The sequence below is a fragment of the Trachinotus anak genome, unplaced genomic scaffold, assembly GCF_046630095.1.
Source record: "Trachinotus anak isolate AG129_WGS33_773 ecotype Australia unplaced genomic scaffold, CSIRO_AGI_Tana_v1 ptg000002l, whole genome shotgun sequence".
NCBI lineage: Eukaryota > Metazoa > Chordata > Actinopteri > Carangiformes > Carangidae > Trachinotus > Trachinotus anak.
Window position 1 is genome coordinate 11991147 of NW_027273853.1, and position 16708 is coordinate 12007854.

At 39.5% G+C, this 16708-nt stretch overlaps 2 protein-coding genes across 2 annotated transcripts; one reads left to right on the forward strand and one right to left on the reverse strand.

Moving 5' to 3' along the window:
* Positions 1 to 254: 254 nt before the first annotated feature.
* Positions 255 to 3275, forward strand: aagab (alpha and gamma adaptin binding protein). The gene is made up of 10 exons (XM_071497988.1): positions 255 to 467; positions 756 to 946; positions 1036 to 1132; positions 1243 to 1332; positions 1432 to 1515; positions 1618 to 1697; positions 1885 to 1981; positions 2084 to 2188; positions 2378 to 2427; positions 2727 to 3275. Exons 1-10 carry the CDS (start codon positions 374 to 376, stop codon positions 2802 to 2804), a joined length of 966 nt encoding a protein of 321 aa, XP_071354089.1. The 5' UTR covers positions 255 to 373; the 3' UTR covers positions 2805 to 3275.
* Positions 3276 to 3354: 79 nt separating this feature from the next.
* Positions 3355 to 16502, reverse strand: smad3b (SMAD family member 3b). The gene is made up of 9 exons (XM_071497975.1): positions 15960 to 16502; positions 11671 to 11864; positions 11423 to 11557; positions 10994 to 11068; positions 10838 to 10888; positions 8165 to 8377; positions 7905 to 8042; positions 7637 to 7781; positions 3355 to 5285 (listed from the first exon to the last, which is right to left on the reverse strand). Exons 1-9 carry the CDS (start codon positions 16160 to 16162, stop codon positions 5162 to 5164), a joined length of 1278 nt encoding a protein of 425 aa, XP_071354076.1. The 5' UTR covers positions 16163 to 16502; the 3' UTR covers positions 3355 to 5161.
* Between the last annotated feature and the right edge of the window lie 206 nt (positions 16503 to 16708).

Here is a 16708-nt window from a genome sequence, read left to right on the forward strand (position 1 = left end):
GTATTTTATTCATTGACCTTAACATACATTACTTATTGAGTGGAGCTTTTGGTGGAGACACTGCTTTGCCTTCAAGAGAAAACTCAGGGCTATTAATCCCAAACGCTAAAAAACGCTTAAGCACAACGTGCACATTTAGCGTCAAATAAAATATCGCCATGAACGTAAATGTCATTAAGTATATATATTATATTTGTAGAGGTAATTCGCTAATATAAACCTATATAAATATATGTTTAAAAGGCTGTGAGTCCTGTTTCTTGCACCGGAAGTGACCGTCCCTGCGGCTCAGTCAGAGTTGAAAGGTTGTGAGAGTTGGTTAACGTCGCGCTAAGCTAACAGCTGGAGAAGCCTGCTGTAAATATTATTAAAAATGTCAGATACAGAAGAAACCACAGAGATGATCATTCCCTGTGTGCTAATCACTAGCTGTGACAGTGGTTTTAAAGAAGAAGAGTTGATAAAACGTAAGTTTAGCAAAGGGTTACTTGCACGATTTGGCAAACAGGCTAATGTTCAACGTAGCTAACTTACTCTTAGCCTGAATGTCGCTAATACAGGTTAATAACACATTTGTCTTAGCCTGTGAAGCTAGTTAAGCCATTTACTGTTGTGGGGCAGATATAAAGACGTCAATACTAAGGCTCTTGAAGGGGGTTAAGTGCATCTTGTCTCTACAGCTGGTTGACTGAGCAACGTAGCCTGACGTAATGTCTCCATTTGTTTGTGTTTTGTAACAAATGTTTTTGCTTCAGTGATCCTCAGTACGAAGACTTTGCCCGAGCCGACCAAGCGAGAAGAAACAGTAGCCTGGTATCCTTGGACAATCAACAACAAATATTATACAGCGGATGTCAGGCTATGTGTTGTACCAAGCACTTTTCAAATGTCGTCAGAGATTGCACAGTCCATGCAGGCTTTCGTCGCCTATTTTGACAGTACAGTGGTACGTCACCTCAGAATTAAGTATTGATGCTTTATTAAATTTCAGAAGTATATCCACTCATACGTGTGTGACGTTTATCATGTGTGCAGAAGGACGGTCTGGAAAAACTACATCCTTGGATATCAGTGGTGGAAGATCTTGCTCCAGAGGTGCTCATACTGGTGTGTGACAGAGTCTGTGAAAAGGGTTAGTTCTCCAGCACTGTGGTGACTCCAAGTTTTGCAGAAAGCACTACAATACAAATTTCACAGGATATCATCATTATTTTGACATCTGAAATGTGATTCATGTTCTAGGGGTCACCAGACATGAAGCACAGCAGTGGTGTTTGGCTCATGCCTTTGAGCTAGTGGAGCTCAATCCACTGGAGTTGCCAGATGAAGATGGTGAATTTTACAGGCAGTGGAAATTACAACACTGCATACATTTATATTTGAATCGTCTGTGTTTTGCTCATTCTTGTCTGCTCATGTTTCCCTTATCAGATGATTTTCCAGAATCCACAGGAGTAAAGAGAATTGTCCAGGCTCTCAACGCTAACGTGTGGTCCAGTGTAGAGATGAAGGATGGTGAGATGAAAACACCTATACAATTACCTATTGCATTTGTCCTCACAATTTAATACATCTCTGTAAGTATGGCATGTGAGAGTTTGTATCTCTGTCTGACAGGGTTTAATCAGGGATTTGGTCTGATGAGCAGTTTGGTGGCCTCCAGACACAACAATCCACGGACCTGCCAAGATCCACCAGTCAGTAGCTTTATTTTCCTGTAACCATTTTCATTTTCTATGACTGATTTCATTTGCACTTGTAATTGTCTTTTTATATATTCTCACTTTCTTTGTTACATATATCAGTCCATTTTCTATTAACTGAGATTTTAAATCTGTCAGTTTTTGAGGAGACTTGCTAACCCTAGCTCCTTTTCTGTGGCAGTCTTCCAACTTGCCAGTAGAGGGCACACTTGTTAACGAGGAGGCCAACCATACAGAAAGTAGTGCAAACGCGGACACACAAGAGGACACAGTAGTTGGTAAGTGACTGGCTTCTGATGGAATCTGTTTTTGAAATCCAAAGTAATTTACTCCCCCCCATTTGTTAAGTTATTAATATTCATTTGTGTTGAATCTCTCAGATGCAATGACTGATTTGGACATTCAGGAACTTGCTAATCTGACAGCTGGAGATGCAGATGTGGATAACTTTGAACGCCTCTTTACAAAATTAAAAGAGATGAAAGGTAATGAGGAATAACAAACACACAACTTTGTCAGCAAAAAACAAAAATAGCCACAGCATGTGTTTTCCCTTTTTAAAACCCACAGGATCTTTCGCGTTTGTTTTCATTTTGCTCTTATGGCCCATATAAAGGTAAAATCTTTGCACAGCTGATTCATTAATGATTTGATCTGTGATTTTCAACCTGCAGACAAAGCATCTTCATTACCTCATGAGCAGAGAAAGGTTCATGCAGAGAAGGTAAGAAACTATTCACTACAAGACACCAAGTTCAGACCTGTTCTTTTTCATAGCATGTCCATCAGTGGAGTAGGAGACTACCATGGAATTGTTTGGAACAGTGTATCACAAATTAATAATAAACTAGTATTTGCATAACCTTACACAGTTATCACATAGAAACGTTACCTTACAACACATTGTTAAAGTGATGACATGAATACCTTGGCTACATTTCCAAATCCTTGATTAGTTCAAACAGTTGTTTACGTAAACACACAAAATGTGATTATTTACCTTACACTAAATGTCATTTCCAGGTAGCAAAAGCATTTTGGATGGCCATCGGTGGCGATGTAGATGAGATAGATGGGTTATCATCAGGTGAGGAAAGCTAAAAAAAAAAAAAGCTACCTGTGACTCCATCTCCTTTCTCCTGATCCTCCTCCTTTCCTGGGGCTCCCACAAGATCCAGCGCCCTTTGACCTGCTTCTTGCACTTGGAATGTGAAGATGCTTACAGATGGTAGGCATAGTCTTGTTTAGAAACTTTTGATTATTAAAATGAAATGATTTCAATACTGGTGTATAGTGAGAAGCAGATGGAAATCCTAAATAGGGAGAGAAGAAAGCCAGTGTGCGGCCCTGACCCTCAGTCTTCTTCCCTGGGCCCCTTCACTATGCTTTTAAGCCCTCGGTGAACCTCAGCACATGATGGTGTTGAAGGTGGAAAAACATGAAATTAAATTGTGTGTTTGTCCTTTAGGTACAGTTGTCACATATATAAGTGACATAATGTGCCTTATCCTTAGAGTTGTAAGAGATGTAATGCACATTCTGTTGAATCAACATAAAGACTTGTGATTTTAATTTGCTCTGCTCTTTAGTGTGAGTTTGGCTTATTTACTGTGTAGACAAGAATATCACACTACATCTGCAAATACAGCTGAAATCATTTTTTTTAATTGTTTTTCCCAGTTGCAATTTATTAAATTTTCACAGATAACAAAACAATGGTCATTTGAGAACAAATATTAGGCTACATGAAATAAACATGTACATAAGACTTTGAATAGAAATCCACCAACTAAGAATATCAAGGAACACAAGTACTGATACAGATCTACCAACTACCTAATGCACTGTAGTAGACAGTATTTCAGTTTAGCACCATGTAACTTTTTAAATAGGTAACATGGTGACTCAGTCTTATGTACTATACATAAGTGCAGGGTTAACATGGCGGCTTCATAGACCATGACCAAGGACAGCGAGCATATTACACATGCCTTATATTGTAACCATGTACATGTAATATACAGTATTTATTGGACGAGCAAATTACCACTAGAACTAAAGCGTTACACTGATCAACACATTAAACATGAAGTGCATCATTTACCCACAAGGAGCATAGTGTAGTACTGGTTAACAGTTGGTAATATGTGAAAAGACCCGCATTTATGTTTTCACTCCACATTGTCATCGATGGATGAACCACAGTCACTGCTACTGAGTACCCTTCACACTGAATTCACACGGTGCCTAAATTCAATCAGTCCACTATGATCACTTATATTGTATGTCACATGACCTGTGTTAATACTTAACCACTTAGTAGTAACCATACTAACCATAGTTAGAAAAGCCTGCATTACACGGGCCAAGTTTTGGGTCATTAAAGCAAAGTCTTTTTGTGAATCTACTCATGCCAGAGGTCAGTCAGGTCCACTATTTCAAGCAATGCATGACTACAAGAAATCACAAGCTATAAATATTTATGTACAATCATATTGAGGCAATAATAAAAATATATTCCCATGCAGGACAGTATGCAAAAATAACTTATAAAATGTCTCTTTCACTGAGCAAAATAGTTTTCATACAAGGGTTCTTCTCAAGAAACAATGGTGCTAATGTCTATATTTTGTTTAAAATAGATAAAATACCAATTAAATGATCAATCAGATAATTGATGCTTTCATTAATATAGATATATCAATATGGGCAAAGTACCTTGTACTTAAAATATTAATTAAATATATTCTATTTAATCCCTACTCATAATGACATTTTTCATGTTAATTCATGGTTCAATCGTTAAATAAGCAAGTGGGTCTGGGACACTGACACACCAGTGATGGTAGCATATTCGTAATTTTAGCTAATTCATAGAATCAAAAATGTTTTGAAACATGTAGATGATGACCAAGGTGAATCTGTGCCATAACTTCAACTTGGAAAACAAACATAAAAAAAAAAAAAAAAAAAAAAGAACTTGCAATACAATGCAGAGACATAATGTCTGAAACGGCCCCAGTCCTTTCCCCAGTGGCCCACGGTTCAAGTCCCCCCTAGGCCCTTTGCTGCATGACATCACCCCTCTGTCTCTCTACCTCTTTCGCAATAAAGGCAAAAATGCCCGAAAAATAACTTAAAAATAAAGAGACATGATGCCTGAATGAATAATGAAGAAAATGTGGTTATTCTGTTGAAACCTACTGCAAATACCCTGTGGTTTCCTGTCGAACACGAGAAAAAAACAAAACAATGTACAAGTCCTAAAATAACCATCACATAGAGACACTAAATGGTACTAAGGAAAGTGCTATGCATATGAGGTGAAATGTCAGAGAGACAGCGAGGGAAGAGAGTGAATTGACGATTGGCGTCCCTTTCCTTATTATAACTGGCAGACGCTTGAGTTTTCCTATGTGGTTTGTGTTCAAGTGTGTGGGTGGGATGGAGGGCTGCTCCTACGACACACTGGAGCAGTGGATGCTGGGGGAACCCATCTGTGTGAGGACCTTGTCCAGCCACTGCAAAGGGCCATTGAGATGCAGCTCGATCCAACAGGGGGTGCTGGTCACTGTCTGGCGTCTGCAGAGTACAGAGAAGAAGAGGGGAAACATACCTTTGTCTTTACTGAGAGCATTTGATTAAAATCCCTGTGAGACATCTCTGTTAAAATAACATTCACTATAGTCAATTCAAAGATACAGTCTACTCTAGTATTTTTCATTGCATTATCACCAACAGTGAAGCTAACTCTACAAGCCATTTCTGAACTCATTCAAGTTTCTGCCAGAGATGTTTTTCTCCTAGGTGTTTGGTGCCAGAAACATAACACGCACCCTTCATAGTCCGGTGGGAATCCCCCTTTGCAAAGCGTGTCTGAAATGGGTTCATCTCCACATCCCCCACACCAATGCATGCCTGCTGCATTCTTCTTCTGTTACTCAAACCTCTCTTGCCGACTCACAGTTGCACCCTCCCCCATCACCCTCCTTCTCCTTTATAAGTCTGTGTGCAACACACCTTACACCTTCATCTTTCTTTTTCACACCATAATTTAATCTTATTGTCTTGACCATAAAAATCAAGGCCCTCATACCTTTTTCTTCTTAAACTTTATGAATCATTTGCGTCCTGAAAATGTACAGTGCAACAGACTCAAGGAAAAAGAGTTGATGAGTCCTTAAAACTGTATGTTTACTGATAAACAGTCTGGGACAAATGCTGTTATTGAATGGGAACGGTGCAATTTAACATAGTTCCAATACAGAGCATAAAACTATATTTTATAGTTCATAGCTGTTGCCAATTTTCAACTCTTGTCCCAAGTTGGGCTTTACATGTACAGTGTAATAACTAGAATTACCAATACACTAGTTTTAGATTACATCACTGTTTATCCAAAGTCACATAAAATATTAACCACTGGTTTGAAATGTTATAATTGTTGTGTGAAGTCTTGAGTAATGGCTAAAAAGTGTTTTGTGAGGTCACATTGACCTTGACCTTTGACCAGCAATACTTAATCAGTTTGTCCTTGGGTCCAGGTGAACGTTTTTACCAAATTTTAAGGAATTCCCTCAAGGCGTTAGAGATATTGCATTCCCAAGGCCAAAAGCACATTTTGTGAGGTCACTGTGACCTTGACCCTTGACCATTAAATTGTAATCAATTCATCCTTGAACTCTGAAGAAGTTCCATCAAGGCATTCCTGAGATATCATGTCCACAAGAATGGGATGGATGGATGGACAGACAACCCAAAAACAATATGGCGCTGGCTCTGGATGTTGTGGAGGCATAAAAATAAGTTTTTGTTATCATAAAACCACAATACACATATCTACACTACATTTATAGAAGTAGAATAAATACTAAACTGAAATGCATTAATTGCGTTATAGTCTAAAAAACACACCAACTACAGCAAAAACAAAACAAACAGACAAATTAAACAATTGGCAATATACAATTAGCTAAAAATGTAAATATGTATTGTCTAAAAAGAGACAACAGCAGCAAAACAAAAGAACAGACCAAGCAGACAAAACAATTAACAATACAATACAATAAGCTAGAAATAGGTAGAGCTCTGGTTTGACAGGCCTGTTGAAGCTGAAATAACACCAGATAACTGACTTAACTATGGAATATGTTTTTATACAGAAAGCGAGCAGGTAAGGAGTGGCCATGAGAAGACAGAGGTGCACTGTGTGTCTGGTCCTGGCTGTAAATGAATTTATGTGCTGTTGTGCCCGCAGAATGATGTCTTCTCCCATAAGCAGAATCCTGAGCCCAGGGGGCAGGTTCATAGAGGGCCCATTCCATGCTCCCTTTAACCCTCTGCCCCCTCCCACACACTGGGCATTACTCAGACCTCACAGCCTCCCTCAACATTCAATCTGTGTTTATCAAAGTAGTATGTATGAGAGGCAAGAGGAGAAAAGCAATGTGACAGTAGGAGACTGTAGTCTCTTGCTGGGTCAGATAACATTACTTTTCAAGTCCTTTGATCTCTTTTTAAGTCTAGTATCTCCCAGTCAAATTCTCTGTTGTCAATTTTGGTTAAATCCCAAGCACTAAATTGTAAAAATAAGGCATACTTCTAACTGAAATGAGAACTGTTGCTACCCTTTATTATGCTGCAAAATACCTGATTGTAATATGCTTAAAATATATGTTAATCACTCTTAAATGTCATCTCTAACCACAGCAATTGCATTTGCAATTGTCTTAGCAACTTATGCTAAAATTAACTGGTTGACCTTTCCAGTGCCTTATATAGTAGCCTTGTCATTTTTAAGCCTTCAACTGTTAGTCAATAATATCAGAAACCAATGTAAAGCATCCGCCAATTACTATATATTAAAAAAAGAGTGTAATTATTATAGATATTTAGTACTAAGCAGCTTCATTTGTTTAAAAATAATAATTTACCTGTACTCAGCTCCCCAACCCTTCACGAAACTCATGCGAATTGTACACATCCTTGTGAGCTGGTAGACAGCCTCAAAGCCCTGATTGACTGACTGGGCAAGCAGGGCAGCAAACTCCTGATTGTTGAAGATCTTCAGGTTGCAACCTGACAAACAAAAGATTTATGATGAGGCTTATTAACACTGACAACCACATACAAGTTAGTGTCAGTGGGTCATTAGATCTCAGTTATGCACTGGTCACTTTGTTCTTATGCTCTCATGCTGACCTGGGGGGATTTTGCAGACAGTGGCAGGATGCCAGCCGTAACGCTGGTTACAGTTGGGACTCTGGACAAAGATGGCACTGTCACTGAGACACTCTGCAAACACCTCTCCCCCAATGTAATACAACCTCACGCCCCGTCCTGGAGAGGGAAGAGAGACAATTGTAGCTCAGTGCAGAGTAACCTCCTGATTATGTCAAGCACAAATATAAAACACAAATTAGAGCAGAGCTTATGTGGTACCTGTGAAATAAATTGAGTACCTATGTGTCTGCGTGTGAGCTCTACTGCTGAGTTGCGGTTGACGTTGGACAGCAAGCCCAGACAGAAGCGCTCAGAGTTGGACGGGTCTGTGAATCCATCTACTGTGAGCGAGGGCTGGGAGGCGTGGAAAGTCTCTCCTACACGTTGGTTCAGCTCATAGTAGGAGATAGAGCACCAGAAGGCAGATTCGCAGTACGTCACAGGCTGTAAGTCTGTGGGAGCAGAGGGCTACAGTTAGAGCCTTGAAAAAAGGATGCAGAAGTTCATGAGAACAGGTAAATTGCTTTGGGGTCAAACAACCATTTGAGTGTGAAGATGCACGGTGCTGATAATGTTCCCTTTGATTTCTCTTCAAGTACCTCTTTCCCACGACCTTCATGGCCCCAGCCAGGAATAGCCAAGACATGACATGCACATTTATTTAGTTAACAATGACCTCCTGGTGGCTTTCCACATAGATAGAATAACCTGGCAACCGGATGTTATTATTATTGCATTACCGTGAGCTGTCTGTAGCTAGCCTTTCCACAGATGAGGACAGACCATAGACAAAGACTCCATTCATACCATACTTACTCTGTTACTGCCCTGAGGCTAAGCCTCCCAGACGTCCACTGTTCCTGTATATTACTCATCCGTCTCTCAAAGACATTCTCACCCCTACAAAGATATTCTAATCTGACAGTCTGTGGACCTTATACAGTATGAACAGCACCTTGATTAAGACATATGAAAAACAATTAAAAAAAACACAGATGATGATGAGTTGTATTGTCCATGACTAAAGTCAGAATATAAACATACTGCAGATAAAATCCCACCTAATAAAGATGATTCCTTTGCAAGAGACATTTTATAGAATTATCAGCTATGACAGGACAGGGCATGTAAGCTTTAGTACAGTCATCAGGTACAGTGAGGTGGAGTGGAGGTGGGGCGGGGGGTCCATTGTTGAAGGATGACTCAGTTCTCTAGAACTGGCCCTACATGTGTGCTCTTATTGTCACATCAACATCATACATGGCACACAGTAAGTGCTTTAGCCAACGGAGCTGCCAGGAAGCCCTCGACATTACTTTGAATTTATACCACAGGCACTGATAATACTCAATTCTGACTGGCAGGTGTTAATTTATGTCCAGTGACAGGACTTTGACATTTTAAATGAATAGACTTGTATTTAACTGTATCAACATTGACAGTTTAGGCTTCAGCAATTAAGATGAAGAAGTTAGAGTTTGTGTTGTTCAGTTGGTGTAACCAATACAACATAAGAAAACAGTCTAATGAGAAGAGTGCAAATTTAATTTCAAACCTGACTGATGGTTGCAAAAATTTGAATGTCCAAATCAGCTAATGTTGAGAGGGTTTGGAATTAAGAATTTGTAATTTGGTACCATTTGTCAGTTTGCTGGAAAATGGTCATCTTAACAGGATTATTCTTTACCTTAAAGGCCAAGGTAGATTTAATTGTATTATTTTTTTTGCCTGCTAAAAACATACATATCTGCTCAAAATTCATATTTTATGATTTAATGATGGCAAAACTTAGTTTTGAATTAATTTGACAGCTAACGCCAGTGCACATTGAACAACATGTTAACATATCTTAAAATGTCACTTTGGCCCACTTAGACACTGGTGTGGTTCTTACACTACAAAAGAACATACTCCTCTGCCTATTTGTAGCTACAGTTTAACTTTGTTTACTTTGTGTGTTGTTTCCTTAAGCGAACAATGGCATTCCAGCAGCCTGCCACTGCTGTCAATCAAACACTGACAGACACTGGAAAAGGGAACATTTCTGATATTTAGTTTTTTCCTTTTCTTTTCTCTTTTAATAATACAGTACACTTAAACTGGAATTATGCCTTGCCGTTTTATGTCTCTTCCACTCAGACTAATTTCAGGTTATATCCCTAATTATTAAGAGTCACATAAAATATGAACCATCTGTGTAAGACATTGTCATAATTGCTGTGTGAATTCCTGATTGTAGCTAAAAATATGTTTTGTAAGGCCACTGTGACCTTGACCTTTGACCACCAAAATCTAATCAATTTGTCCTGAAGTCCAAGTGAATGTTTCTGCCACATTGGAAGAGATTACCTTGAGGATTTCCCAATCATAACATGGCTACAAACTAACCAATCAGAAAACACCTAACAACCGATCAACCAATAAGAATAGAGCTGCAAAGCAACCATCAGAGTATGGCTACAAATCAACTAATCAGGATAAGGCTACAAACTGTCACCATGACTGTCACTTTGACCTTTAACCACAAAACTCTAATCAGTTAGTTCTTGAGTCCAGGTGAACCAAATGTGTAGAAATTCACTCAAGGTGTTACTGAGATATTGCATTCACGAGGCATAATCAGTGTTTTGTGCGGTCACCATGACCTTGACCTTTTGACCACCAAAATCTAATCAGTTCCTCCTTGAGTCCAAGTGAATGTGTTACTGAGGTATCACATTCATATGGACAGATAATCTCAACGGACATATAACCCAAAAACATAAAACACAAAAACACAGTGACATTATTTTACTAAAAGGATGGGTACAAGTGATCTCAGATGGACTTTAAGTCATGACTACCAACCATATGAGTGCACATAATGAATCTTGTGCTCTGTAAGCAAAGATAACCTCTTTGGTTTTGCTTACCAAGATTACTGTTTGCGGGTGACACAGGATTAGGCGACAGGCTGGGTGAACCTGAAATAGAGCAGTAATGCAGGACTGGGTCATGATCTTGATATCTTGATAAGGCATAATTAGAACACTATGAGCTTGAATTGTGTGTATATTCACGTGTCCCACCTGTGTCCATGCTGTGGTTAAGCTGGTGATCATTTGTCTCACCATCCTCACTCAGGTACCCTGGCGGGGGAGTTTCTGTCAAACACAAGCACATCAGAAGATATTACACACACCTTTCATCTTTACCTCTCAGGTCAGACATATTCTACAGTTACTGAAATTAAAAGTTTTTCGTGTCTTAATGAATGCATTACTTTTTTGTTGTTGTATTTTAGCCAATCTTGGATCATTAGAGGCAAAAATTACAACACAACCAGCATTTACTGTTCCCACAATATCCAGTATCAACTGTAAACACTAGATTCAGGAATATAACAAGTTTGTCCTGTCCAAGTTAATCACACACTAAACAATCAATGGTGAGAATACAAGTATACAGACTTGTAAGTTCTTCTTCTCCTTCAGAATGAGAGGCACAGTTTTTCTCACCAGGAATATAGTTACTTTGGGGCTCAATGCCAGCAGGGAAGTTGGTGTTCTCAGGTATGGATGGACTGTAGTCATCCAACGGTGGGAACACTGCAGGGATATCTGTATGTCGTGGTACTAGTACAGGAGGCAAAACTAGAGACACACAGATACATTCATTAAGGACATGGTGAGCTCTGTATACTTTATGGAAAGAGCATTATTTTAAATACAGTAATTTGGATCATGTAGCAATTAACTGTACTCACTTGGCGTCTCCACCCTTTGGTAGTGGTAGGGGTTGACGCAGACTTCATCCTTCTTGGTATGGAAGGCAAATTCACAGTGGTCGACTGCTCTCAACTCATGGTGGGACTGCAAATCTGGCCAGCGCCACAAGCGGCAATAGATCACATGAGGAAGACCTTTTCTGTGGGAGACCTGGAGACGCCCATCTAAAGATCTGAAACATACCATAAAAGAGACTTTCATGATACATGTTATCATTGTGTTGCATTTCTCTATGCTCTGACTATTACCGAACTCATGTTTTTGAATTATAAGATATAACATTTAATGTTACCAAGTCCTGAATAGATCGACATAAACAGAGGACAGATGACCAAAGCATTTTTCTAATATCAGACCAGATCATGATATATTTTTTGACAATACTGTTTCCATGATCTTTTCTTTTTCATTTGCTGTACTTAATGCTTAATGCCAAATAATCATTTAATAAGACAGAAAAAGCCTGACCCTGGGCACAAAGTCTACTGAAACTGATGTTAGTGATGTCCAAATGAAAAAACTGATAGTGATGTCCTACTACAAAGTAGCCAGAACTGTAGTGACTATATAAGAAGACATTTGTTGGGTCTATGTGCAGAAAGTGATGAAACCTTGTATCAACAGTATTTACGCAAGTATGAAGTGGAGGACCATATATATTGCCATGAAACTCGAATGACTAAAAAAGGAAAGGAAGGACTGTAACTGATCCTTGATCTCTCCTCAAACAGAGTCCAGTGTGGTTACGCTTTTTTTCCAGTTGAACTCAGCAACAGTTCAGCTCATTGTTGAGCTGTCAGGCAAGAAACATATGGTTCTCATTCTGTGCCAGGGCTTGGCCTTCTGTGAAGTATGTCAGAGAGGACTCAGGCCTAAGGAAAACAAGTTAAAGCTTGCTTTGCACTAGTTTAACGGTGATCAACAAAACATCTTATTGGTGTTATTATTTTAAAACAAAAGACTCTAATTTCCAATAAACAGTAGTTTGATAGGAACATCAAACGGCTGACAAAAAACTAGACAACATCAGGTAACATTAAAATTTGTCCTATTTATAACAATAGTCTAAGATGTAATTAAAGACATAGTGATCCTTTTGCATAGAAATAACAAATTTATGTTTTTAAATAACAAACATTTTTTTTTAAATGAAAAAAAGACATTGTTCCTGTCAAAGCTGTGTTATCCATCTAAAATGGGCAATAGATTGCTGGACTGAATCAAATAATCTTTCATTACTATTAAGGTGTATGTTTGCTGACATTGCCGATGACTTACAGAAGCATTTTATTAAAAGCACAAACTCTAACAAGCAACTGTGAACATCTCAACTCTGTTGACTGCAAGTCAATCAGATGTTCTGGGTAGTTATTCACTACCTTTCTGTTTGACTGCAAAAACATTCAAATGAAGCAGTTTTTGTAATTCCATGCATTGAAATCAACAGCCACATTAAGCAGCAGATAACCTCTGAATTTTTAACCAGTTGGTTAAAAATGAACAACAGGTTTTGACACAGACTTCACCAGTAAAAAAAAAAAAAGCATATCTCAGGTAAAATAGGCTAAATCAGACTAAGACAGACACATCTTCCAAACCACAGACCACCACATCTGCCTGCTCAACAAATAAATTAGTTCAAACTTTCACTACATCAGTGCCCACTACAAAGGAGATGGCTGCAGACTCAGCTGAGGTCAACATTCCCATGGCACTGTTGAGACTGGCCTGGGCTATGACCGGTCTCTGGGATTTGTCAGTCTGACGCACAGCTGGACCGAGGCAACCCTCTCATCCAAGAGGCAAAACAACAACTGTACAGATGCCAGCCAGGGATTCACAAGCATCCCAACACCAATTCAGCACCTCTTATCCTAATAATATCCTCAGCAGGAGAGAAACCACTTTCTGCCAAAGAAAATCAGCCAGTGCTTTTGATGATGTTTCACAAGCAAATAAATGTGTTCTGCCCAGTGCACCCATATTCATAAACACATGAAGAATGGTAACAACATGTTTTTAGGGGCAATCTTGTGGCCTGGTGGTTAAGATGCATGCTAAAAAAAGGGCTATGATTTTGACATTCCCAGTTTGATTCCAACCTGGGACCTACATTGCATGTCATTCTTCATTTCTGCCTCGTCTCATTATCTGCCACTTCTCAAAGTTTCAAATAAAGGCAAAAAACCCTGTTTTTAAACATCTATTCTCTTTAATCAAAGCCTATCACATAAATGCATCACTACAATTTTACACCACACACAACAATAGGAAGTTATGAAAGGTCTATACTGCTCCACTGCTATTGCTCCATCACATTCTGAAGAAATAAACTGCAACACTTGTTCAAATTAAAAGTTAACATTTTACAATTAAGAGTCTACAAATATGCGTTTTTGCCTTTTTACCAAACCCATCAAAATCATTAAGTTCATGGAGGTGTGATAAATCTTGACACTTGATCTGCTATAAACTAACACAATGTATTGATACATAATAATTTCCTGCTGGCTCAGTCCACTCTAGGTGCAAGCACCTCAGGTCTGCATTTGACCACTTTTAAACACTGACAAGCCCCGTCTCCCTAAGCCACATTAGAGGAAGGGATGAAAGTACAGCACAAGTAGGCCTGCTGTGTAGCAGTACCAATGAATCACTGTATACCCAGCAGATAGCAAGACAGCTGTTTTTCTGTAAACTTACAGTCTCTGAACCCACAGAGATGGAACCACAATCCAAACAGTGGCCCACATCCTCCCTAGAGCCTTGAGCACATTCCCAAATACTGAGAATCGGTTTTTAATGTAGGTTACCACCCATGCTCTGACTTTTATATGCACCATGATAGAGGACGCCCAGTTCCATTAGCAATTCATCCAACATGAAATATTCCCAAAAAACTTTGAAGGATGATTAACAATTAAACAAGTTACTGAAGGGTGTGTTCACGCTCCTCCTGCACTGACTATTACCAGCAGGGCCAGGATGTGGACCTGCCTTTTTTACTTTATGTAGGAACAAAGGGAAGAGAGACAAAGAAATCCATACAGTGCCAACACCCAAAATAGTTCACATTGTAGAAATGATGTAATGTATTTGTGTCTTTATGTCTTCCTAGCTGAGTTAATGTAGTCGTTTTTGGTCGACAATTTTCACTCTATTTAAGGTAACATTTTCACATCAGGCTAGAACAACAGGTGGAAGTAAGGACTCAAGGCTAACATTGTATTATTTACAGTGTCACTACTGCTTGAAAACAGTGTTCAATGAGTTAACAAATTAAACTGCACAATACTATAACATTTACACACAATATAATAAGATTCACTGACTCATTCAGACCACTGACCAAAAAAAAAACCAAACAAAAAACGTATGAATGCACATGCCTAGCGTCACACCCAAAAACCTACCTGATATGTCAAACTATCAGACAGATTTTAGATTTTAGGTTTTAGACAGATGGGTATCCCATATGGGAAATCCCAAACCGAGCACTTATTCCAGCTTTCCCACAGTGCACACACTCCAGTCTAAACATCCTCTGTGAGTCAGAGTCCTGCTTCGCCAAAACCACCCCTTCCCCTGTTCATCTCACGTGTGAACTGTGGACGCACTTGTTTATGCAGCTCTAGGTGTATGTACCACAGGCTACCATGTCCGCAGGTGAAACTTGCTTGAACATGTGAGAAACACAGCTGTCCCTCTCGTTCCTTCACAACTGTGACATTTTAGTTGTACTTGGGGAGGTTAGCGGTGGTCCATCGGTCATGCCGGTGCTGCAAACTAACGCTGGAGTATGACATAACAGACTTAAATGTGTGGGGTTGCACTTTGTGCAGCAACGTTAGCTGACATTCATAGCACCGACTCAACAATAGACGTTAACAGTTTTCCATGTGTCGTTATTTCAGACTGACAAAATGCCAACTGGCTGTTCCCTGTTTACACAACAAAATAAAATGTTTAGCGGTAAAAGCGGGTTAAGTTTGCATTGATCAGCTTATGATAGCACTAGCTACTATCCAGGATTGTTTTTAATGTGAGAGCTAAAAATAACTATGAATGCAATCAAAACCCAATGCAACAATCAGACTTTTTAAAACTACTTTGGTCACCGACCTGTTTAAGTTAACGTTAATACATTATCAAGGGAGACTGCTCAAGCTAACTAGCCAGCTAATCGGCTAATGCTAGCTGTCATGAGCGCTAGCTTGCTAGGTTAGCTAACTACGAGGAAGCTAGTTTGCGCTGCCTGTGTGGTTACCTGGGTATGGTTATGCATTTCGTGCTGACATTCTGTGTTGTGATGGCTTTTTCCAACTCGTCCAACTGTCCAGTCTTTTTCAACTTCTTCACAAGACTTTTCACAGCCTTTTCGCACCATTTCTCCTCTTGCCCGTTCTGCTCCCCTTTCTTCCAGCCAAGGAGCCTCTTCACGATTGGAGGAGTGAACGGTAATATAGACATTTTAAATTGAAACTAAAACAACTAGTCACAGTACTCTGGTTTAATTCTGCCGTCCAGGATTGCAAACGACACAGTTTGTTGGTTCCTATATGATAACGACTCAGTCAGCTCGTTAGCTTAGCTCGCTAAACTCCCAGACAGACAAATGGTTCGGTCGCCGGGGGCTCAGCAGCAGCAGCGGCGGCTTGCGTCGCAGGTTCACTCCGTTGAAGTTGGAGCGGAGCGGCTCGTCCACCAGCCAGGCTGTCTACCCGCCCCTCCTCCTGCTCCCGCTGCCTCTCTGTCAGCTGGTCTGTCCCCCACCTGCAGCGAGCGTTTTCTCAACATCTGCAGCTCAGCTCTGATTTTTCTAGTTGTTACAAATCCAAACGCTAAATCAAACATTGTTACACAGGAAGAAAAAAAAAAAATCTGGATCAGTTCATTTGCAAGTCCGTGTCTCTGTTTCGACTTTTAAATTCCGTGTTAAACAATGAAACAAGTAAACTTAAATACGTTGATGACATCATTCCCTCTGATAAACTCCTTTAACACCACTGCGGTTTG